This window comes from Apium graveolens, chromosome 3, assembly GCF_009905375.1.
Source record: "Apium graveolens cultivar Ventura chromosome 3, ASM990537v1, whole genome shotgun sequence".
Taxonomy (NCBI): domain Eukaryota; kingdom Viridiplantae; phylum Streptophyta; class Magnoliopsida; order Apiales; family Apiaceae; genus Apium; species Apium graveolens.
In genome coordinates, this window is record NC_133649.1 from 5,894,512 (window position 1) to 5,920,512 (window position 26,001).

The following is a 26,001-nucleotide window of genomic DNA, read 5'->3' on the forward strand; positions in this document are numbered from 1 at the left end:
ATTTCATGACAGATGGAAGGGTTTACCATATAAGGGAAAATGCTATACAACTGAAGTATTTTGAGGAATTAGAACATGTTTTATTCTTACTTCAAGTGAAGGACAGATTAACAAAAATTGCTGCAAATTATTTGAAGACTCAAATTCAGAGACAGAAGAAGCTTTATTCTGTAAAGTCTGACAGTACATACTATCCCAAGTACATAGATCACAAGGGTGATATTGTTGATATGAAACCTAATACTGCAAAGATCAGAACATATCTTAGTATTAAGGGACTTAAATTCAATCTAGAGTCTGACAAAGCCTATATCATCAGACTAGATCAGGAGTTGAGAAAAGCAAAAATTAATGATCTCAGATATGTTATCTTCCAAACTGGTGAAGATACTGCAGAGCTTAAAAATGCTAAAAGGAGGATGATTGATGAACTCAGATATGCTGAGAGATGTTTGTTAATGAACTATCTCAGAACAACTCCTGACATCGAAGAAATCAGAAAGTGAAGCCAAGTCAAGATCTACAACTGCTCAAATTCTGATGTGTGTACAGACTGAAGTTGTTATTAGAAGTTAAAGTTGGTAAAGCTTTAAGGACTGTAAGTTATAGTTATCTAGTTAAATTTTCAAGCATTTGTACTTAATGTTTTTGACATCATCAAATATCTATTAAACTTGTATATTATGCTAACTTACAAGTTAGGGGAGATTGTTAGATATATTTGATAATGTCATGTCTAAATGATTTGTGTTTAGCTTTCAGATCTTACTTAAACGAGACAAATTAGTACTTAACTAGATATCAACACTTATACTGAAGACAGAACTTAAGTTATCAGTACTTAAGGTTCAGGAGATATTTATTAGGAGATAATATCAGGACATAGAGGAAACTTTCAGATAAGGAAGATGGTTGATTGAAAGGAAAGAAGATCAAGACAAACGCAAGAATAGATATGCATGAAGAAGGAATTCTATGAAGAATAGAATATTTGGAAGAAAAGATATCTGATTGATATATTTTAGGAAGCAAAATTAAATTCCATATCAATTAGCGATTATCTTGTAATTGTGTAGTATATAAACACAGACATAGGGTTTACACTATAAGTGTTATCATTATCGAGAATATTATTCATTGTAACCCTAGCAACTCTCGTGATAATTTGTTCATCACTGAGAGAGGATAGTTCTACATTGTAACAGAGTTTAATAAAGTTTGTTTTATGTTACTTGTGTTCTTTAAATTTGATTTGATTGTGCTATACACTGTATTCAACCCCCTTCTACAGTGTGTGTGACCTAACATATCTTAACCTTTACATCCCCCCTAATAGGATTCTGTCCTCAGAATCTCTCTAAGAGGATAAATGGGGATACTTTTCCAATATTTCACTATCAAGTTCCCAGGTTGACTCCTCAACCATAGGATTTCTCCACAAAACTCGTACTAAAGGTACAAACTTATTTCTCAGTACTCTCTCTTGCCGATCGAGAATTTTTATTGGTTCTTCGACATATGACAAATCAGCTTAAAACTCTATCGGATCATATTCTATTACATGCTTAGAATCCGGATTATATTTCTTAAACATTGATACATGAAACACGTTATAGATATGCTGCATAAGGGGCGGTAAGGCTAACTCGTATGCGACCATTCCAACTTTCTTTAATATCTCAAATGGACCAACGTATCGTGGCTTCAATTTGCCTTTATTTCCAAATCTGGTTAATCCCTTCCAAGATGATACCTTCAGTAACTCATGCTCTCCTTCCCGGTATTCTATATCTTTCTAGTTTGATCCGCGTATTTTTTTGTTGATTTTGGGCTACTTCTAGTCGCTTTTGAATAAGCTCTACTTTTTCTTTTACCTGCTGAATCAATTCTAGTCCTAGAAATTTGTGATTCCCAACTTCGTCTCAATACACGGGTGATCTGCACTTCTTTCTGTATAAACTTCATAAGGTGGAATCCCAATGCTTGCATGATAGCTGTTGTTATATGAAAATTCCACCAACGATATATATTCATCCTAATTACCTTCAAGGTCTTTTGCACATTCCTGTAACATATCTTCAATTATTTGGATTATTCTTTTACTTTTCCCGTCCTTCTGTGGATGATAAGCGGTACTCATATTTAATTTGGTGCCCAAGCTTTCCTGAAATTGTCTCCAAAATCTTGAATTGAAAGAACATCAGTGAATTAATAAAACCAGTCAGCATAGCTCTAAGAATTTCGTAACATGGGAAATCTGGCCGACCCAGCTACATCTCACTAAGGGCTAAACAACAGATCATCGAACTTGCATCCTCCTGTTCGGTTCACTTAATTACATAGATTAGTTTTTAAAGCTGAAGCAGGGTCATCTGCATATGCTGGTAGGGTTGGCTTTCTAGCTTTCTAGTGCCTGGTCTCAGGTTTCCCATTCGTCCTAATACTTGGAAGCCAACAGGAATATAGTGCAAGAAATGAAACCTCTCTCCAAATTGCCATCTAACATGAATGTGAAAAACAATATCGTTTAAGTAGTAAAATTATACCTCAAGGCATCAATTTGAATATGAATCATAATACATACAAGTTACCAGACATCAACTCAATATTAAACATTTCATAAAAAATGCCCAAAATTAAAAGTAAAAACAACTGTCAGGTACTAGGATACCTGTCAATATTAAAATAATAGATTTCAAGAACATTAATATTATACTCGGATACCTATTGATAGAAATACTTTTAGTGGATGTGAAATTTTGAAAAACATAGTATTACTAACAATGCATAGAAGTAAAACAAATATGTTAAGAAAACTGATATAGGAATGCCCACCTGATATATATGGAAGTAAATTGTATGTTTGAAATTGAGAAAAACAAAGTGCTGCTAAGTCTGTGTCATCTTTATTCATCAGCAAGATTACGAATATATGAAAAATACAAATGGAAACTAATTGCAAGGAAATAGGAACTACATTCCTAAAACTACTCCACTACTTACCATTATTCAAGTACTCTCCTAAAATGACTCCACAACTTATATGACCAAGTCATAACAAGCTGTTGACACAAAACAAACACACACAAAAATAAATAAACATTCAGACAAGCTTAAGATTAAAACCAACAATCTCCCCCATAATCTAAGCTTGTCGAGGCATCTATCGAGACAACTCCTTCACTCCTAACAGCTTCCTCATGCGCTCAAATTTCACCGTTGCAAGCGCCTTTGTCAATATATCAGCCCTCTGATTTTCTGTAGCTACATGCTTCACCACTATTTCACCACGATCAACACACTCACATATAAAGTGGTATCGTATATCGATGTGTTTGCTACGACCATGGAACATCGAATTTTTGGCCAAATCTATGGCTGATTTATTATCGATAAACAGAGTAACTGGACCAACCTTCTCATCTGTTATTTGACTCAACAAATTGCGTAACCAGATCCCTTGGCATGCTGCTACTGTTGCCGCCATGAACTCGACTTCGCACGACGACAATGCTATACACTTTTGCTTCTGAGAGATCCAAGTAATAAGGTTGTCATTCAGATAAAATGCAACTCCCCCAGTGCTTTTCCGATCAATAATGTTACCAGCCAGATCGCTGTAGGAATATCCTGTCAGCATGTTATTACCATTCTCCCTCGAATACACCAATCCATAGTCTATTGTCCCTTTAATATACCTGAGAATGCGTTTTGCTGCATTCATGTGCATAACAGTAAGATGTTCCATGAATCGACTAACAATGCCCACTACAAATGTAATATCCGATCGAGTATGTACCAAGTATCTTAAGCCACCAATCATACTTTTGAATTATGTCACATCGATCAATTTACCCCCTTCATCCTTAGGAATCTGTTCCTTAGGATCTAGAGGGTATTTTGATGGATTGCAATCCGATAACCCCGCCTTTTCAAGTATTTTACAAGCATATGCCGACTGCTTTAACTAAATGAAGTCGTTTCCCTGTTCAACCTCTATCCCGAGATAATAGGTAAGTTTTCCAAGATCACTCATGTCGAAGTGTTTACTCATCTCCTATTTGAACTCCTTGATAATATCAACACTAGTGCCTGTAATTAAAAGATCATCAACATAAACACCCACCACAAGAGTTTTACCTTCATCTTTCCTGGTATATACAGCATGCTCATAAGGACATTTTTGAAATCCAAGCTTCTCCAAACACCTGTTCAGTTTTGAATACCATGCCCGAGGGGCTTGACGAAGACCATACAAGGCCTTGAGAAGTTTGTACACCTTCGATTCCTGACCCTTTTTCTCAAATCCCTCCGGTTGCATCACATAAACCTCTTCATATATCTCCTCATTTAAAAAAGCATTCTTCACATCCATGTGATGCACCTGCCATGTGTTCTTTGCAGTAAGTGCCAACAACATACATACTATTTCGAGTCTCATAACAGGTGCGTATATTTTATCAAAATCGACACCGTATTCTTGCGAGTAGCCCTTTTCTACCAGACGAGCTTTATGCTTCACGATACTCCCATCTGCATCACGCTTTAATTTAAATATTCATTTCAATCTAATCACTTTTTGCCCTTTTGGAAGGTCTGTGAATTCCCATGTTCAGTTTATTTGTATAGCCTCGATCTCATTCTTTATAGCTAGTCTCCAGCATTTTTCTTTGTTGGCCTAATTGAAGTTGATTGGTTCTTCAACACCCATGAGCTGTAAATCCTCATGCAACTCGACAGGCTCTAAATTACGATATATATCAGTCAGACTCCGGTAATTTTTTGGTTTTGTGCTTCCATCAACATTTTCGTCCTCGAAAGACCGCACTTCACCTCGTTCTTGTCTTACTGGACTGTCAAAAACACCATTTTCGTTCATAACTCCATCATTTACCTAGTCTTCATCGTGCACCCCTACTCCCATCATAATTAATTTTCCTTGTTGCGACTCTTTTCCATTCTCTTGTTTCTCCCATGACCACACTTCTGTCTCAGCAAAAACAACATCTCGACTAACCAAAACTTTGTTGCTTTTAGGGTCGTACAATCGGTACGCCTTTGTTCCCGGTTCCTTGCCAAAATTCACAACACTCAAACTTCGATCATCTAATTTCTTTGTCAATTTACTTGGCACCTTCATGTAAGCTTTACACCCAAAGACCTTGATGTGCCCAATATTAGGTTTCTCATTTTTCCAGGCCTCGTATAGAGTCACTCCTGACAATGCTCGCTTTGGCATCCTATTCAACACATAGACAGTATGTTTTACTGCCTCACCCCAAAATGTTAGCTGGCATATGCATCTATTTCAAGTAACTTCTCACCATCTCTACAATAGTTCGGTTCCTACGCTCCACGACGCTATTTTGTTGTGGAGTGTATGGAGCCGTAAGATGCCTCACAATCCCGTTTTCTTCACAGAAATCAACAAACATTTTTGAGTTAAACTCCCCCCACGATCTGTTCGGAAAACTCTGATCTTCTGTTCCGTACCACTCTCAACCTTAGCTTTGAATTTTTTTGAATGCGCCAAACGCCTCATCCTTATTCTTCAACAGATAAACCCACATAACCCGTGAATAATCATCAACAAGAAGCATGAAATAGCGGTTACCAGCATGAGTGGAAGGAGTAATCGGGCCACATATGTCACCATGAACGAGTTCAAGCACCTTGCTAGCTAAATATTTAGACTTGACAGGAAATGGCTTTCGAGTCTGTTTTGACATCAAACAACCTATACATGTCATCTTCGGGGGTACAATCTTCAGGAATCCAAGCACCATTTCATTTGTGGACATCAATTCCATGGCCTTAAAATTGATATGTCCCAAACGAGTATGCCATAACTACGCATTTTCAATCGACCTTGACAGCAAGCATTTTGATTCAACACTTTCTATAATTATCTTATATAATCGATTTGCCGATCTCTTGAATTTCATTAATAATTTCCCTTATTTCATAGACCCACAGAAAATCCCCATTTAACACAACCTTATTTCCAGCTTCTGATAATTGTCCAAGACTAATTATGCTATTGCACAGAGATGGAATAAAGAATACCTCCTGTAGTTCACGTTCCTCGCAAGTTTTACACTTTAAGCTCACCGTGCCATTTCCTTTTTTCTCAACCATCGACCCATCACCGAACTTAACTTGGCCTGTGACACTTTTATCCAATACCTTGAATTTTGATCTTTATCCCGTCATATGATTGCTTGCACCGTTGTCTAGGTACCAGATATTAGAGTCACTAGATTTCTCGTCACCACGTAAGTTCAGTTTTGGTGTGACCTTCTCCTCATTCAGCAACATCATGTTCACATCCTTGTTTCCATGCTCCGTTAACAACAACGCAAGTTCATCATCATCAATGTGAGCCATGTTAACCTCAGCCTTTTGATCTCTAGTGCGTTTGGGCTTAGTACAGTCAATTGCAAAATGCCCATCCATGTGATAATTGAAACACTTAACTTTGGATCTATCACGAACCAGTCGTCCCCCTTCCTTGTTAGGACTCCTCTGATTAGCGAAAGTACCACCACTTCCTCTGTTGTTTCGTCTTGCCCAGTCTTCTCGAGTCATCAGCAACTTTCCCTCATTAGCTTCCCTCCTCGTCCATTCTTCTTCTGTGAGCAGCAGCTGACTCCCACCTCCTCCGTAGTTGTTCGATCCCTTCAATCTCTCTTCATAAATTTACAAGGACCCAACAGTTTCCTCAATAGTCATATGTTCAACATCACCAAACTGCTCAATCATTGAAGCTATTTGTAAGAATTTTGTTGGAACAGCTCGCAACAATTTCTTCACCACATAACTCTCTTGAACTTCTTCACCTAGAGCCCTGATGTTTGTCACCAAATCGTTAAGTTTCATACTGAACTCATCAATTTGCTCTATCTCTTTCATTGTCAATGACTCAAACTCTGCCTTCAGAGTTTGTATCTTGGTTGTTCTTACACGATCTGCACCGAGACACATAGTCTTGATCGCATCACAAGCTTCCTTTGTTGTGTTTTTCTCCGCCAACAACAACAAATTGTCTTCCGGTACACCTTGGTAAATCACTGCCAAAGCAACCTTATCGATTTTTTCAACAACTTTCCCCTTGGGGTCCTTGGGGTCAATAGCTTCCCACACACCATGTGCCTGCATATTCACCTTCATCTTTATGGACCACGAAGCATAGTTTCTCTTTGTCAACATCGGATAACTCAGACCCACTCCACCTTCCTTGATTTTGCTCGGCTCCATCTCTGCAGTTTTGGGCATATATTTGGCCATTCACCACGCAACCAGGCTCCAATACCAATTCTTGTTATAGGAATGCCCACCTGATATATATGGAAGTATACTGTATGTTTGAAATTGAGAAAAACAAAGTGCTGCTAAGTCTGTGTCATCTTTATTCATCAGCAATATTACAAATATATGAAAAATACAAACAGAAACTAATTGCAAGGAAATAGGAACTATATTCCTAAAACTACTCCACTACTTACCATTATTCAAGTACTCTCCTAAAATGACTCCACAACTTATATGACCAAGTCATAACAAGCTGTTGACACAAAACAAACACACACAAATATAAATAAATATTTAGACAAGCTTAAGATTAAAACCAACACAAGTTACCAGGCATCAACTCAATATTAAACATTTCACAAAAAATGCCCAAAATTAAAATTAATAGCAACTGTCAGGTACTAGGATACCTGTCAATATTAAAATAATAGATTTCAAGAACATTAATATTATACTCGGCTACCTATTGATAGCAATACTTTTAGTGGATGTGAAATTTTGAAAAACATAGTATTACTAACAATGCATAGAAGTAAAACAAATATGTTAAGAAAAGATAACTAAAAACATAAGAAAATAACTTACTGAACCATCAATGAGAATTGAGATTGAGCAAACGTCCAATAACCCTGTGTCTCGCTACAAGGTCCAAAATCTTACCGAGTGTTACCTCCACTAAACAGGAATAAAGTGTCAATATTATGCGCTGTAATATTAGATCCAACTTTAATGAGTCACAAAAGTCGTAGTCTGACCGAGATGCTTCTAATAAGACTCCAATCATCTAGCCATACACAGAACTGCCTAAATATACAAAATAATTCCTCAGAACTAGAAATGCAAAGGCAAATATTAAATAGAGTCTCCAAACTACCCCTCAATAACAAAACTAGTCCACAATAATTTATCCCACATCCCCTACCACATTATACTTATTTGCCACTACTTGAAATATGGGATCAGACATCGGTTCTGAACCGATGTTAAAAAAAACTGAACCGATGTCTTCGCGTGTGATGTTAAATATCATCAGCCTTTGACATCGGTTCACATCCGATGTCTATTACAGTGCTATACATCAGTTTTAAGAATAATTCTAATGTTTTTGCAACAAATTTCAGCTTATATTACAGTATTTCTAGGTGAATATGAGTATATTATGGGGTAATTATCGATTAAAACATGAAACCTACAAGCTATAAAAAACATTTTTTTAAAATCTTTCGAACAAACCGATGTGAAAGTCTAGATTAGACATCGGTTATGTTGTATGACCGATGTGAAATGGTCCATCAGACATCGGGTACTTTTATCAACCGATGTAAAATACTGGGTTAGACATCGGTTTCGTTCGTTTTGTGATGTTAAATCCTTTTGTTTAACATCAGTGTTTTTTTCTAACCAATGTTTAATCTTTAATATTATAAAATTTAAGACACCAGCTATTAAAAATTCGATGTTATTTGGCTTAAAATACATTGATTTTTTTACAGAATCGATGTCAAATGACTATTTGACATTGGTTTTTGTAGTTCTTTTTCTTTTAATATTGTTTCACCTGATATCTTTTGTTCATTTTTACATCGGTTTTAAATTACCATTCTGATGTTAATGTACTATAAATTGCATTTGCCCAGGGAACCAATTGCATTTTCAGCCAGAAAAATACCAACAATATGCAATACATCCAATCAAATTTGTAAAAACATAGAGGTATACATTGATACAAAATTTACTAACATCCATTCCAACAAGAGCTCAATTCGGACATTACTTTCCAAGTTTAAAATAAACATCCCAACTAAAAATAATAAAACCCAAATTCCAAAGTTATTACATCCAACATTCTAAACATATTTGACTAGTTAATATGTACCACCAGATAGTATCTGGAGGTAGTATCTGGAGGTAGACAGCATCTGGAGGAAGATTCCTATAATACCAGATCCAACAGTAAATTGAGAAGTGATACAGTAGGAAATTCCACTGGGAATGTACTTACATTGGCATCAGCTGAAGAACTTGGAGGCTCCCTACTAGGGACAGATGGAGTTTTTTATATGAAGAAGATCCACTCGGACATAAAATAGTTGACTGTGAAGGCTTTGATTCCCCTCGAGATGCCATGTCGTAGTGAGGTGGGAGTAGATGAATCCTATCTATTAAAAAATGTCTGTGTCTAAAGCACAACAAAATTAGAGCTAAGCTTTCAGTGCTCAATATTGAACTTGTATTGATTCAGTGCAGGGCAAGCTCAGACTTTTATACAAACTTTAGGCCATGAAGTGAAAGAACTAACAAAATGTAAAAATGTTGAAACATTATCAAAGGATAGACAGTGAATATATCATACAACATTGTAAGTTATATATATAGCGCCATCTTAATAAAAGAACATTCATGTGGGGGTACAAGGTACACCTATTTAACCTATTTACACTCCATGCATGACCCTGTAAAATTATATCAATCTCAATAGTAAACATGCACAAAGATCGTGTAGAGCGTTGATAAAGTCTGGGAATTACAAGATGTATAACATTACAGGAAAACATCCTATAAATATGATTAACAAATTAACTATACTTTCAGTCTTTTACCCTTTTATCAAGATTGTCTACATAAGTTTGCTGTTCAATTTCTCAATCAAAAGCTCTTTCTCCTCTTCTGGAAGAGAATTGAATATGAAGACCGACTTGTCACCAATATCGTCCTTTAGTGGCAAACAAAATCTGTAAGAAATGGCATAAAATCTATTTTTTAAGAACATCTGGAGTAAATGAAGGATTTACCTTAATTGGCTGAGTGAACTCCCGTCCAGCAAACACCACAAAGAGTGCCATCCATAGACCAAGTAAAGTAGTCTTAAGTCCATCATCCATTAGACTTGTCTGTATTTCCAAAATAACCCATAGTCAGCATAGGAAGCATAGATGGTGCAATAATTTACCATCTCAGACTTCAAAATTAGATACATATTCTGTCTATTATGTTTCAGAACTAAATATATTCTTCATTTATGATAGACAAATAAATGGTGTTTATAATAATATCATGTGATTAACTCCAAGATGATCGAGGATTGGCAAAATCACCATATAGGTTAAAAGGATAACTTATTTTTAAAGAACACATTGCAATTGAGCATCTCAAAGTCCGGAAGAGAGGAAAAACTTTTCCAATTCATAACTTAAATAATGAAGTACTGAGTTTAAAGAAAACATTAGCAATTTCGTTAGTTCAAATCAAACAACAATCATAACTGAATACAACTGAAAATCTCAATGAATTAAAGGAGGTTTTATTCTGTGTTAATTATAAGAAACTGTTTGTGGTTCTGTTTTCTGTTACATGAGAGGTTTGGAATTACTCTAGCAGATAGGTCAAGGTTTTTGATCAAATTCCTATCAAAGTTTCTAAACTAATAAGTGTCAGTGTACAACTTCAACAAAGTAAATACTCATTATTTTAACAAATGTTCAAGAAATGGAAAGGTTAGTTGGGTACGGAAAATTACCAAGTGCCCTAAAAGAACTGCAGGAACTACAAATGTAAGAACTCCAGCTTCCAACTTCCCATAGCAAAGCCCTGGTCCATTAATAAAAGGAATCGGTATATCATTTAACATGATAAATTAACATTGGAGAGACCTAAAATAATATAGCCCCTGCACATTACACTAATTCTAAAGATCGCTTTTGATAATCATTATCTGAAACACTCAACCTGGCACCTGGTATAGAGCTGAATATTTTTTAAGAAACAACAGTAAAAACTGTGTTCATTTTTCATTTCAAGCTTCATTAATAAATAACTGACCTCTATAGATATTATATTCAATAGTTAAGGAAAAAGTAGCCATCCATTTCATTTGTAGAAAAGAATCATACACCAATCATTATTTTAAATGTAGATATCAGAAATTACGAATCAAGCACACAACAAAGAATGAGCAAATTACCTTCCTTAAAGACAAGCCCCGTGAATGCAGCAAAGAGTGGACAAATAAGTCAGACAGCAATTGGGTGGTTGACTACATATTGTACCAAGTTCTGACCAACTGGTTCAGCAAGGGTGAAACTGGTTGCTATCGATCCTAAAACACCAAGGCCCCATAATAGTTGAAGAGTGCGCTTAATCTCAGTTACATAGATGTGTATCAAAAGTATGGATAGTCCTAACCCAACAGCACCAAGTGCATAGAAGAAATCAAAATTTGGTTTGATCAGATCCGTGAGGAAGGAATGGTCAGGCAGGAAAGCCGTGGAAGCGGCAAAGACAAAGTAGGCAGCAACAGTCACCAAGCCTGATCTATATAAGATAACCTGTAGAGTATGGAAAAGGTTGAACAGGGAATACCTACTAATGCGTAACACTTCTTTTGTTTTTATAAAAAAATGGATCGGCAGGCTTACAGCATAGCGAACACCCATCTTGTCTTGATAACAAGAGGTTGAGGGTTAAGACCTCAGTGGGGGCAGAAGTGTGCATATTTAAATTCATGCATATGACTATTTTTTAATGGACAAAGATCTATAATGGCATCATAGTTTTTCAAAGTACCAAACTAGCCAATGTATATGCACAAGGAAAACGATAAGGAATGACATAATAACAGCGACATGAGCAATTCAATGTTTGGAAAATTTCCATATTATTTTTTGACCGTCAGCCCTTTCAATTTCCCCAAGATCAATTTATTTCCCGAACCCGATAGATTTCGATACTTAAAACAACAAATAATTTTACGAGATCACCGTATGTAATAGGCAATGACACTAGAACATAAAAGTCATCCTCTTGGTAAAGATGGGTACACTTGCAAAGTTTGCTGAATATAAACATAACAATTACCATTGATGTAGAAAGATGATGACGCAAGAGCTCATCACGGAATTGAGGCCCAATGTGAGTATACATCTCCTGCATGGTAAGGATGCAAGTTATTGAATAAAAATCAAAAAGTCATCCACAAACCATAGTAATTTAGAATGCCAAGGTCCAAATATCCAATGGATTGTTTAAGTTGAAAAAGGCAACAACTATTTCAACATCTTACCGAACATAAAAGAAATGACAAATTTGTTACATATAACTTCAAAATGGCTGAAATCGTAAACGGTGTTATAACATCAAGTTAAAAGCTAAAAAATAAATGACTGGCCACAAAGAACTGCCATGACATACCCACCATCACAAAATTCATCACAGATTTTTGAAAATCTGAATAGTAATGCAAGAGAAACTATATAACTTATTATGCTGTCTACCTCCAGATACTAGCTCCAACCTCCAGATACTAGCTCAATTTCAAGTTTAATTTGCTCTAATTTGAAGCTCCAAATCTTGAATTAGAATTGGGGCTAAAATTAGGGTTTCGGAGAAAAGAGAGAAGAGACGGTTAACAGAGACTAAGGTAAGAAGAGAGAAGAAAGGTAAGGAGACTAAGAGAGAATGAGGGGAGAGACGAGAGAGATGAGAGAGACGAGAGAGACGAGAGAGGTGAGGGTTGGGGAGAGATGAGAGGGTCGCGGGAGGTTTTTTGGAAAAGGGGGGAAAATATGTTAAGTGAATTTTTTGCTAAAATTAAAGGGGGAAGTGAACTGAAAAGCGGGGGGGGGGGAGTTAAGTAATTTTTATTTTTTTTAAAAGGCCATAGACAACGGTTAACAAAATAAACCGATGTCAAAGTTAAAAACATATTTGTGGCCTTTTTAATTTCTGAAGATAGACAATGGCTACTAAGTGAAACCGATGTCAATATGCGTATTCAATATCACTTTTTATAAAACCGATGTTAAACTGCATTTTAACATCGGGTGCATTATATGCCGATGTCTAAGGACCGATGTCGTATCTACTATTTCTAGTAGTGTGCATTTACCAACTTTAAGATATAATAAGCATTTTAAATTAACACATAATTATACTTTAGTACAAAGAAAATAATTCTTTTGCTAAAAGTAGAACTAGAATTGCCTGAAGTTGTAAAGTTATTACATACATGTTACCTGCTTGAATCATGTTGTAATCTTTTTGATGGATATAATTAATTTTAATCTTTTTCATTATTTTCATACTTCATACATGCCTGCAGTTTGATGAATTTTCAAGTTCTAACCTGAGAAGTATGACGCCAATAAAATGATTTATAAGTGCCTACGAACCCAAGGTTGACCAAGTAATATATTAAAGTATAAGTAGAAAATAGATACCTGAAGAAAATGGAACAACATCTCTCTATTGTAAGAAAATTCATTTATAGTTGCCTCTGGCATAGGAGTTCTGCACCAAATTATACTGTCATATGACTTAAATTGTATTGGTAAAGTGTGGGTTAGATAGGTCTATAGAGTTTGGAATAATAAAATAAACCTAGCACCATATGCTCCTTTTATAAGACCTTGTATATATGCTGCCCCTGTTGAAGCATCAAGCACCATGATCTCAAAAAGTCTAAAATGTCATACTCAATAGCTTCTGCATAGAAGCTCACAAGCATTTTTCTATTTGAGAGAGCATTGGCGGCATAACTATAATTTTCTGATTTATCCTTTGAGGAACTGTTAAAACTTAATAAATTATCAGCACGCCCGCAATGCACATGGTACTTTCACATCAAAAAGATGCATTCTTTTATAATTATCTAAACAAACACAATATAGAAATTCACCCTGGCATCAAGAGATGAATTGTCTGTGCAAATATAGACACACATATTGATTGAAATCTTCAATGTCTATAAATTCCCCAAATTTTTCAAAAAAAAACGAATATACAACCCACAAAACAAATCTTACACTGTTAAAAATAAAACTAATGAAATGATAAATTCAGACTAAATAAGATGAAAATATATATGTACAATACAAGAGACAAACACTCGTTAAACTACATTGTATTTCTCTTTCACCATCTTAAACTAATAACCAAAAGAATATATATAATACAACCTACACCACTCAAAAGTTTACTCAATCATGCTGAAAACGTGCTCCTTAAATTACTCCATAACTTCCATAATATCAGGGCTCTCCTAACAATACTGAAACAAACTTTGAATAAGATGGACTGCTGCAATTTCAGTTTCCAGCCGTAAACACATTGACAGTAATATTATCAAAACAAAATAACTCAAAATATAAGTTTAAGATTAAATTCCAACAACCACCCCCTTAATCTTAAACTTGTCATCAGCATGTTTGGCTTTCCACTTAGCCGTCTGGATTTCAACATGTCTGGTTTTTCAACTCAGCCCGTCTGGCATTTTGTGGCGCGTTTGACAATCTTTATCAGCATTACTTATTCTTTTCCGGTAAGCCCAAATCATCCAATAATTATCTAGCCTACATGCCAACCATGCAAATATCACTTTATCGAAAAAATCTGCTCCTGTTTCTGAGGCTTCTCTAGGGACTTCTTCCCAGCCTTCGGCCCTCTTAGCTGTTGCTAAGGCTTCCCTTGGGACTTCTTCCCGGCCTTCGGCCTTCTCAGCTAGAGCTCCTTCAGATCTCTTTAGCTTCCTCTTTGACCACTGTCATATCCATTATGTCATTCATACACCTTTCGAGGGCGTTCACCATATGTAACACCTCTATTGCTACAACCATTGCGACGACCACCAAGAGGAGCCCCGTAATTTCCAGAATGATATCCAGAAATTTTATTTGCATCACCATGCTAGACCAAACCAAACACCAAGAGCTGCATTCGAGCAACCACTACAAGCGCAATTTTGCAACGACCCTTAATTTCTGAACTTGCAATACACTGCAACATGCATTTGCATCACTTGACCATTTTGACTAGCCTAACAACTCCACTTGCCGACAAGCTCTTTTGCAAATCTCCCTAAGTAAACATATTTTCACGGACTATATTTCCATTATCACCAGCTTAAAGCTCTTTTCACTACATTCCCACCAACCTTTTCCTATTTATAATCTTGCTTCGTAGCCTCAATGAAGTTTTTAATTTGTGATACACGTATGTTAACTGATTTTTTAAAATCGATTTCAATCTTTTCCATGGCATGAAATATAAATATGAGTATGTTCCATACAAAGTTTGCACATATTAAATAATCGAGGCCTTCTAATGTTGTCTAATGTAAGCTTGTTATTAAACAATTACCGAAACTCAAAACTTCCTCATTGGAGACTAGTGCACCAATTTTGACATTGTTGACAATATCATCAAGATCTTCAGCGGTTTATTTGATGTCTCCACTCCGTGAGTTTTGAACTTGCTTCGCCATTTCTCGGACTTAGCAGCATGTTGGCCGCACCTCTGGATGCACAAACCTCGCATGCTTCCTCAATTCGGTAAAACCATTCCACAACACTTGCTTATCCATAGCATCCGGCGCATACCCTAGAGTTGCCCTAATTTTTAATGAGTTAAAGTAATCAACTCAGGTTTTGACAAAATCTGAAAGGTTTGTTCTGATGTTAACTTATGGAGGGGTCTCCAAAGAAATTTGTGCCCTAATTACCAAATGGGCAGTAACATGGTCAACCGTGTAAGTTGTCACATCCTACTATGGTGATCAAGTTTCCTCTACAAAACTGTATGATAAACAGGGTTATATAACATAAGCACCTTCTAACCATCCGATTCAATGTTGAAGGTCATTCATTGGAATTTCAATGCCCATAAAGTCATCGTCTTGTAACCCATCATCCTCAATATTTAACCACGAATAAATGTCTTACCCTAGATCACCAATATCATCGAGAACATCTAGATCTCCAGCCCTGAAGTTGCCCTTCCATCAACAATGCAAGCAATCACTCGCTCAACTCTCTAAACCCGCATTGCAACACCCTTACATCGACACTCCACTGCAACTTACCATTTCCGCCGTACTAACACGCATGCAAGGCCTAACATATAGACAAACTCCACAGAATCATAATTTTGTGTTCCGAACAATTCCTCTGCTCTTACCATAACTTCATGGGCTTTCGATTCTCGGAACAAACAACTTAAACTCCACACGTCCTTAACTGGACTCACACTCCAAAAGTCCATTAATCGTTCTCATTTTCTGCCAACCCCATCTATTTGCCACCATTTGCTATCAAGCACAAGACTTTTCTACTCTGCCACTTTAACCTGACCAAGCTACCTCCTGTACTTTGATCTGCACTTCCCATCCACTTCTTTCATCACCTTCTTTTCTCTAACTCTCTCTAGGCTCCCTGTACCACCGTGCTCCGTCTGATAACAGGGAACAAAAAAATTTATTATCAACACTAAACTTGCTTTGAATCCCATAGACTACTTAAACCACTACAGCAAGCCAACAACGAGATCATCACAGAAAACAATCAATAATTTATCGACACAAAACCTCTCGGCGATAGAGCCTCTCCCATCATATTTTTCTGGGGACTTCATTCAAACACCTGATTTACACACAATAGAACCTCTCCCATAACACCAAAATCTAACCTTACTTAAACAAAACAAACCCACTTTTAAACTAACTTCAAGATAAAGAACCTAGTCCGGTATTTTATCGAACATATGGTCAAAACTACGCACCTGGTGAGACAATCGCCACCAACCCACCTCCACTATAACCGGCTGGGGAAAATGGTGCATCACCCGAGTCCTTGTCATGCCACAAGGATCGGTAGCTCTGATATCATGTTAAAAATAAAACTAATGAAATGAGAAATTCAGACTAAATAAGATGAAAATATATATATACAATACAAGAGTAAAACACTCGTTAAACTACATTGTATTTCTCTTTAACCATCTTAAACTAATAACCAAAAGAATATATATAATACAACCTGCACCACTCCAAAGTTTACTCAATCATGCTGAAAACGTGCTCCTTAAATTACTCCATAACTTCCATAATATCAGGGCTCTCCTAACAATACTGAAACAAGCTTTGAATAAGATGGACTGCTGTAATTTCAGTTTCCAGCCGTAAACACATTGACAGCAATATTATCAAAACAAAATAAGTCAAAATATAAGTTTAAGATTAAATTCCAACAACCACCCCCTTAATCTTAAACTTGTCATCAGCATGTTTGGCTTTCCACTTAGCCGTCTGGATTTCAACATGTCTGGTTTTTCAACTCAGCCCGTCTGGCATTTTGTGGCGCGTTTGACAATCTTTATCAGCATTACTTATTCTTTTCCGGTAAGCCCAAATCATCCAATGATTATCTAGCCTACATGCCAACCATGCAAATATCACTTCATCGAAAAAACCTGCTCCTGTTTCTGAGGCTTCTCTAGGGACTTCTTCCCAGCATTCGGCCCTCTTAGCTGTTGCTAAGGCTTCCCTTGGGACTTCTTCCCGGCCTTCAGCCTTCTCAGCTAGAGCTCCTTCGGATCTCCTTAGCTTCCTCTTTGACCACTGTCATATCCATTATGGCATTCATACACCTTTCGAGGGCGTTCACCATATGTAACACCTCTATTGCTACAACCATTGCGACGACCACCAGGAGGAGCCCCGTAATTTCCAGAATGATATCCAGAAATTTTATTTGCATCACCATGCTAGACCAAACCAAACACCAAGAGCTGCATTCGAGCAACCACTACAAGCGCAATTCTGCAGCGGCCCTTAATTTCTGAACTTGCAATACACTCCAACATGCATTTGCATCACTTGACCATTTTGACTAGCCTAACAACTCCACTTGCCGACAAGCTCTTTTGCAAATCTCCCTAAGTAAACATATTTTCATGGACTATATTTCCATTATCACCAGCTTAAAGCTCTTTTCACTACATTCCCACCAACCTTTTCCTATTTATAATCTTGCTTCGTAGCCTCAATGAAGTTTTTAATTTGTGATACACGTATGTTAACTAATTTTTTTAAAATCGATTTCAATCTTTTCCATGGAATGAAATACAAATATGTGTATGTTGCATACAAATTTTGCACATATTAAATAATCGAGGCCTTCTAATGTTGTCTAATGTAAGCTTGTTATTAAACAATTACCGAAACTCAAAACTTCCTCATTGGAGACTAGTGCACCAATTTTGACATTATTGACAATATCATCAAGATCTTCAGCGGTTTATTTGATGTCTCCACACCATGAGTTTTGAACTTGCTTCGCCATTTCTCTGACTTAGCAGCATGTTGGCCGCACCTCTGGATGCACTAACCTCGCATGCTTCCTCAATTCTGTAAAACCATTCCACAACACTTGCTTATCCGTAGCAGCCGGCGCATACCCTAGAGTTGCCCTAATTTTTAATGAGTTAAAGTAATCAACTCAGGTTTTGACAAAATCTGAAAGGTTTGTTCTGATGTTAACTTATGGAGGGGTCTCCAAAGAAATTTGTGCCCTAATTACCAAATGGGCAGTAACATGGTCAACCATGTAAGTTGTCACGTCTTACTATGGTGATCAAGTTTCCTCTACAAAACTGTATGATAAACAGGGTTATATAACATAAGCACCTTCTAACCATCCGATTCAATGTTGAAGGTCATTCATTGGAATTTCAATGCCCATAAAGTCATCATCTTGTAACCCATCATCCTCAATATTTAACCACGAATAAATGTCTTACCCTAGATCACCAATATCATCAAGAACATCTAGATCTCCATCCCTGAAGTTGCCCTTCCATCAGCAATGCAAGCAATCACTCGCTCAACTCTCTAAACCCTCATTGCAACACCCTTACATCGACACTCCAGTGCAACATGCCATTTCTGCCGTACTAACATGCATGCAAGGCCTAACATATAGACAAACTCCACAGAATCGTAATTTTGTGTTCCGAACAATTCCTCTGCTCTTACCATAACTGCATAGGCTTTCGATTCTCGGAACAAACAACTTAAACTCCACACGTCCTTAACTGGACTCCCACTCCAAAAGTCCATTAATCGTTCTCATTTTCTGCCAACCCCATCTATTCGCCACCATTTGCTATCAAGCACACGACTTTTCTACTCTGCCACTTTAACCTGACCAACCTACCTCCTGTACTTCGCTCTGCACTTCCCATCCACTTCTTTCATCACCTTCTTTCTCTAACTCTCTCTAGGCTCCCAGTACCATCGTGCTCCGTCTGATAACAGGGAACAAAAAATATTTATTATCAACACTAAACTTGCTTTGAATCCCATAGACTACTTAAACCACTGCAGCAAGCCAACAACGAGATCATCATAAAAAACTATCAATAATTTATCGACACAAAACCTCTCGGCGATAGAGCCTCTCCCATCATATTTTCTTGGGGACTTCATTCAAACACCTGATTTACACACAATAGAGCCTCTCCCATAACACCAAAATCTAACCTTACTTAAACAAAACAAACCCACTTTTAAACCAACTTCAAGATAAAGAACCTAGTCCGGTATTTTATCGAACATATGGTCAAAACTACGCACCTGGTGAGACAATCGCCACCAACCCACCTCCACTATAACCGACTGGGGAAAACGGTGCATCACCCGAGTCCTTGTCATGCCACAAGGATCGGTAGCTCTGATATCATGTTAAAAATAAAACTAATGAAATGATAAATTCAGACTAAATAAGATGAAAATATATATATACAATACAAGAGCAAAACACTCGTTAAACTACATTGTATTTCTCTTTAACCATCTTAAACTAATAACCAAAAGAATATATATAATACAACCTGCACCACTCCAAAGTTTACTCAGTGTGCTCCTGAAATTACTCCATGACTTCCACAATATCAGGGCTCTCCTAACAATACTGAAACAAACTGTGACTAAGATGGACTGCTGCAATTTCAGTTTCCAGTCGTAAATACATTTCCAGCAAAATTATCAAAACTAAATAAAACAAAATAACTCAAAACATAAGTTTAAGATTAAATTCCAATATACACCAAATTAAATAGAGAAATGGAGCAACAAACAGAACAACTGATAAATTGGATGAATAAAACAAGGATACATAGAGGGTAGTCGAGACACAGATATAGGATCACTACAATAAAAAAGGCTAAATTTGACCGAAAAAAATTGATCGAATTTAGCTTAATTCAACTGCGTGCGGTCGAATTTAAATAAATTCGACCGATTTTGAATCGGTTGTAATAAAGGGAGTCGAATTTATGAATTCGTTCGTATTTAACTAAATTCGATCGGCTAATTATGATTGAATAATTATGACCGCTTAAATTCAACCGAAAAAATTCCACTAAGGGCGGTGAAATTTAAATTTTCGTTTGAAATTTGAAATTCCCACTCAAAAAATTGAATTTTCTGAAAAAATTGAAAAGTCTGCCTAAATCGTGAATTCGACCGTATGTGATTGAAAATATAATTCTAAATTTAACTATATTCGGTCGATTTCACTAACACCATTTAAAAAAAAAGAATGATTATTAACCAGGAACCTAGTTTCCGGTCTTATTCGTATTCCGGTACCCGCTTGTTCGCGCCGACCAAGTTTGTTTTGGCCGAGTTAGTTTCTCTATTCTTTTGTCCATTTCTATACAACAATAGTGTAAGCACAATCAGAGGTTGTATCCATGTCAGTCTAATCAGACTAATTAAAATGAATTCACAACTAAACACAAAAATAAAAAAATGCCTAGTATCATCATCAAACTGATTACTCTGTAAAACATAGTCTCCATCACTTTCGTAACTCGAATTCGAGTTAAGTCCACTCCAAACTCCACCGCCACCCTCCACCACCTCGGAATTCAAACTTTCCCCTTCAAAAACCCTAACTTGATAACACCTCCTTTTATACTCCAAAACCACATAGCCCATATAAATCACACACTGCACCACATATCCAACAATCCAAAGCCTCAAAGGCACCTCAGGAGCCTCGTTCCAGCTCATAATCATAACGCAAGTCGAGACTGCGATAAACGCTAAGTTCCAAAATTAAATCGAGAATCATCACGGACTTCGAGTACGACCAATCGTTCTGCAGCTCTTCGATCTTCTCTGTTACTGATTCGCAGACGCGCATAGTTGGTTCACGCATCAGGCGACTACTACTGGCGCTACGGAGGAAACGAGCGGCGTTGTTGAGACTGGGAGTGCGGCGAATGAACCGATGGGCGAAGATGGCGTTGAAACTACACAGTAAATAGAGAAAATAGAGAGATGTTTAGATTTGAAAATAGAAAACATAAATATAAAAACGTATATGCAAACAGTAATACAAGATCAGTTTCTAAGAGGCAAAATTAAAAGGTATCTACAAATGAGTGAAGAAAACTCGTGTAAGTGTGCGTCTGAAGCATTTGGTAAAGATGTAATTGAAGGAAAGAAGAAGATAGAACTCAGAGAATAGGAATAGGAGAGTAATGGAGGCGGATTCGAAAAAATAAAAGAAGTGGATGAATGAGATAGTAGGGTTTTTTATTGGATTTGACAAGGGTTATGGGCTGGGTTGGCTTATTTGTGGGTTGGGCTAAACGTTCAACATCTATATTATTCCCTCTTTTTTTTTATATGCCGTTTGATTTTCTTCCACACAATTTTAAGTTATTTGACCGCCTAGATAAAATAATATTTTTTAAAATTTTCTTTTTCTAAGTTAAAGTTTTAATCCTAAATTATTATTTCGAATTTTTTTAAAAATATTTCACCATTTGCTTTATTTTCATAAATTATTATTTATAAAACTATTTTTATAAAATAATTTTCGTTATAAAATATAACGAAAATTTCAGATCAAAACAATTTAATTTGGTTTGCCATTTTAAAAGTCAAACATCACTTTGACTACTACAACTAACTAGTGTTTAGTACTGAATCGGTATTTCAATTTTTTTAAAAATATTTTTCATCGATCCAACCTTACAAATGTCGATAGATATATATTAGTGATATACCAAAAATTTTAGATCAAAACAATTTTATTTGGTTTGCCATTTTAAAAGTCAAGCATCAGTTTAACTAGTACAAATAACTAGTGTTTAGTCCTAAATTGGTGTTTCTATTTTTTAAAAAATATTTTTCATCAATCCAACCGTACAGATGTCAATAAATATATATATTAGTGATATAACAAAAATTCCATATCAAAAAATTTTACCTGGTTTGCCATTTTAAAAGTCAAGCATCAGTTTGACTAGTACAACTAACTAGTGTTTAGTCCTGAATTGGTATTTCGATTTTTTTAAAAATATCTTTCATCGGTCCAACCGTACGGATGTCAATAGATATATATACTAGTGATATAACGAAAATTTCAGATCAAAATAATTTTATTTGGTTTGCCATTTGAAAAGTCAAGCATCAGTTTGACTAGTGCAACTAACTAGTCTTTAGTCCTGAATTGGTGTTTCTATTTTTAAAAAAATATATTTCATCGATCCAACCGTACGGATGTCAATAAATATATATATTAGTGATATAACGAAAATTTCAGATTAAAACAATTTTATTTAGTTTGCCATTTTAAAAATCAAGCATCAGTTTTACTAGTATAATCAAATAGGGTTTAACACTGAATTGGTGTTTCCATTTTTTAAAAAATATTTTTCATATATCCAACCATATAGATGTTAATAAATATATATTAGTGATATAACAAAAATTACAGATCAAAACTATTTTATTTGGTTTGCCATTTTAAAAGTCAAACATCTGTTTGACTAGTAAAACTAACTAGTGTTTAGTCCTGAATTGGTATTTCGATTTTTTTAAAAATATTTTTCATCGATCCAACCGTACGGATATCAATAAATATATATATTAGTGATATAACGAAAATTTCAGATCAAAATAATTTTATTTGGTTTGTCATTTATAAAGTCAAGTATGAGTTTGACTAGTACAACTAACTAGTGTTTAATCCTGAATTGGTATTACGATTTTTTTAAAAATATTTTTCATCGATCGAATCGTACGGATATCAATAAAAATATTCTGTTCAATTTTCATAATTTCAAAATATTCACTACCATTAAATAAGTTTTTTTATTAAAAATTAAAATTCTGAAAAATCATAAACACAACTGAATTCCATTGAAATTTAATTTCGAAAACGGCGGAAAATTTCCCTCACTTCTTTTCAAAAATTTTAAAAGTATGAGCAAATTTCCCTCCATTTTTAAATAAAAACTTTGACTGAAATTGGTTAAATTTAGGAGTTCCGAATAAAATATTTTGCGGGAAAATTCCCTCCAGTCTTTTATTTGGGCTAAATTCGACCGAAAAAAAAATTTGTTCGAATTTAGGAGGTAAATTCGACCGGTTTAATTTCGACCGTTTTAATTTCAACCATTTTTGGTTAAAATTGATTGTAAATACGACCGTTTAAGTACGACCGCTGGAATTCGACCGAGGCCAGTCGAATTTAGCCGTGTCCAAAGGATTCGACCGCCTGCGGTCGAATTTAACCCCAGTCAAATTTAAATCAGTTGTATTTAACCCTATTTTCTTGTAGTGGATACAAACATATATTGCTTATAAATCGATATAATCAATCACAAATACTAGGCCAATTGATAGATACAGATATATATATATATATATATATATATATATAAAATGGAGAGATGATATAGATACATATAAATAGTTGATATAGATTCTTACCGGTTAAGGTGTAGGTAATTAATGTCTAGCCACCATAAAACCCTAGCACTGGTCTGAAGGAACTTATGTGAAATAATAAAACCCCAATTCTATTGGGATCTAAAGGCGGGGTTTCAACATTTTGGCAAAAAATGAGTCGGGCATAAAATTTTGGCTAAGAATTTCAAAAAAATTCTAGGAGAGGGGCAGAAATATAATTTTTTTGATTTATACTTTTATGCTAAAAATATTAAAATTTGGCTATACAATTATGTTAAAAGTACTATATTCAAATTATTTTCTCTTATTGCTTGCACAAAATTATATAATGATTACGTATTTTTCTAATCATCATAATATAATAAATTTGTAATTAAATAATTTCAATTAATTTTTTATGAGAAAAAAATATTTATATAGTTTCCTCATTGATTCATGTTCTGATTTTCGCAAAAAAAAATCAACGATTCAACCGTACGGATGTCAATATCTATATATTTTAGAAATATTCCCAAAATTTCATTTAAATATAAAATTATTTTCTTTGTGATGTTATGAGTCAATTAGTTATAATCATTATTTCGTCTCGAATCGGTATTTTATTTTTTTTAAGAAAAATATTTCCTGATGATCTATTCGTATAAATTTCAAAACCTATGTATTTTAGTGATATTTCAGAAGTTTGACAAAAAAATAAAATATATTTCAATACAGATTTGAATGGTTAACGAGTTATTTGACTGATACCTTTAAATTTCCTCTCGGACTCCTATTTTAATATTTTATTTATAGTTCTCCACAGATCCAACTTTACGTATGTCAAGATCAATCTATTTTATTTATATTTCAAAATTTTCAGAAAATAAATAATTCATTTGTTTTAAGATTTTACTACTTTTAACCAGAGTCTCTTCCAAAATTTTTGTTTAGATTTTAAAAAAAATATATTTCTCGAGGATCCAGAACTAAGTATGTGAAGACATATTTCACAAAAAATATTACATTTCAATTGAGATTTTAATAGTCAACGAGTGCTTTGTCGCTACTTATAATCATTGTTTCGTCTCGGATTTGTGTTTTTGTTTTTTTAGAAAAAAATATCGTGACGATCCATCCATATATATATATATTTCAAAATCTATGTACTTAGTGATATTCCAAAAATTCCACAAAAAATCAAATTTATTTCAATTGAGATTTTAAAACTTAACACGACCAATACTTCTGACTAGTGTTTCACCGAATTTGTATTTCAATTTTTAATTAAAAATTCTCGAAGATCCAACCGTATGGATATCAAAATAGATGTATTTTAGCGATATTCCAAATATTTTAGGAAAAAATAAATTCATTTATTTTGAGATTTTAATAGTCAATTGGTTATTTGACCAATACTGGTAACTAGAGTTTGCTCTGGATTGTTGATAAGATTCTTCAAAAAAATATATATCAAGGATCGAGAAGCAAAGATGTCAACGTTTATATATTTTAATGATTTTTTTTAAAAAAAATTCACAATAAAATTATTATTTTTTAATTGAGATTTTAATAGTCAACGAGTCATTTGATCGCTCCTTATAATCATTGTTTCGTCACGAATCGGTGTTTTAATTTTTTAAAAATTAGTTCATGATGATTTATTGAAATATATTTCAAAATCTATATATTCAGTGATATTCAAAAGTTTTATAAAAAATCTATTTTAATTTAGATTTTAACAGTTAACCGGTTATTTGACCGACATTTTTAACTACTGTTCCTCCAGACTCATATTTCAAATATTCTAATAATAATTCTCAACGTTCCAACTATATGGATGTCAAGATCGATGTGTTTTAATGATATTACAAAAATTTTAGAAAAAAATAAATTCATTTATTTTGAGATTTTAAAAGTCAACAAGTTATTAAACTAATATTTCTAACTGTAGTTTCATTGCGATTGTTGTTTAGATCTTTGAAAAAAATCTCGAGGATCGAGAATTAAGGATGTCAAGATATATGTATTTTAATAATATTAAATTGACATTTTAATAGTAAACCAGTTATTTGACCGATAATTTTAAATAGTGTTCCTCTAAAATTCATGTTTCAATTTTTTTTAAAAAAATATATCTCGATAATCCAGCCGTATGTATGTAAAGATCTATG

The 26,001-nt window shown here is 34.9% G+C and overlaps 2 protein-coding genes across 2 annotated transcripts; both read right to left on the bottom strand.

Annotated features, from left to right (window-relative positions):
• Window positions 1–3,163: 3,163 nt before the first annotated feature.
• LOC141713779 (secreted RxLR effector protein 161-like) lies at window positions 3,164–3,823 on the bottom strand. The gene has a single exon (XM_074517353.1). The coding sequence runs from the start codon at window positions 3,821–3,823 to the stop codon at window positions 3,164–3,166; it is 660 nt and encodes a 219-aa protein (XP_074373454.1).
• A 2,087-nt stretch (window positions 3,824–5,910) lies between these two features.
• LOC141713780 (uncharacterized) lies at window positions 5,911–6,588 on the bottom strand. The gene is made up of 2 exons (XM_074517354.1): window positions 6,298–6,588; window positions 5,911–6,186 (listed from the first exon to the last, which is right to left on the bottom strand). The coding sequence occupies exons 1-2, from the start codon at window positions 6,586–6,588 to the stop codon at window positions 5,911–5,913; spliced, it is 567 nt and encodes a 188-aa protein (XP_074373455.1).
• Window positions 6,589–26,001: the final 19,413 nt, after the last annotated feature.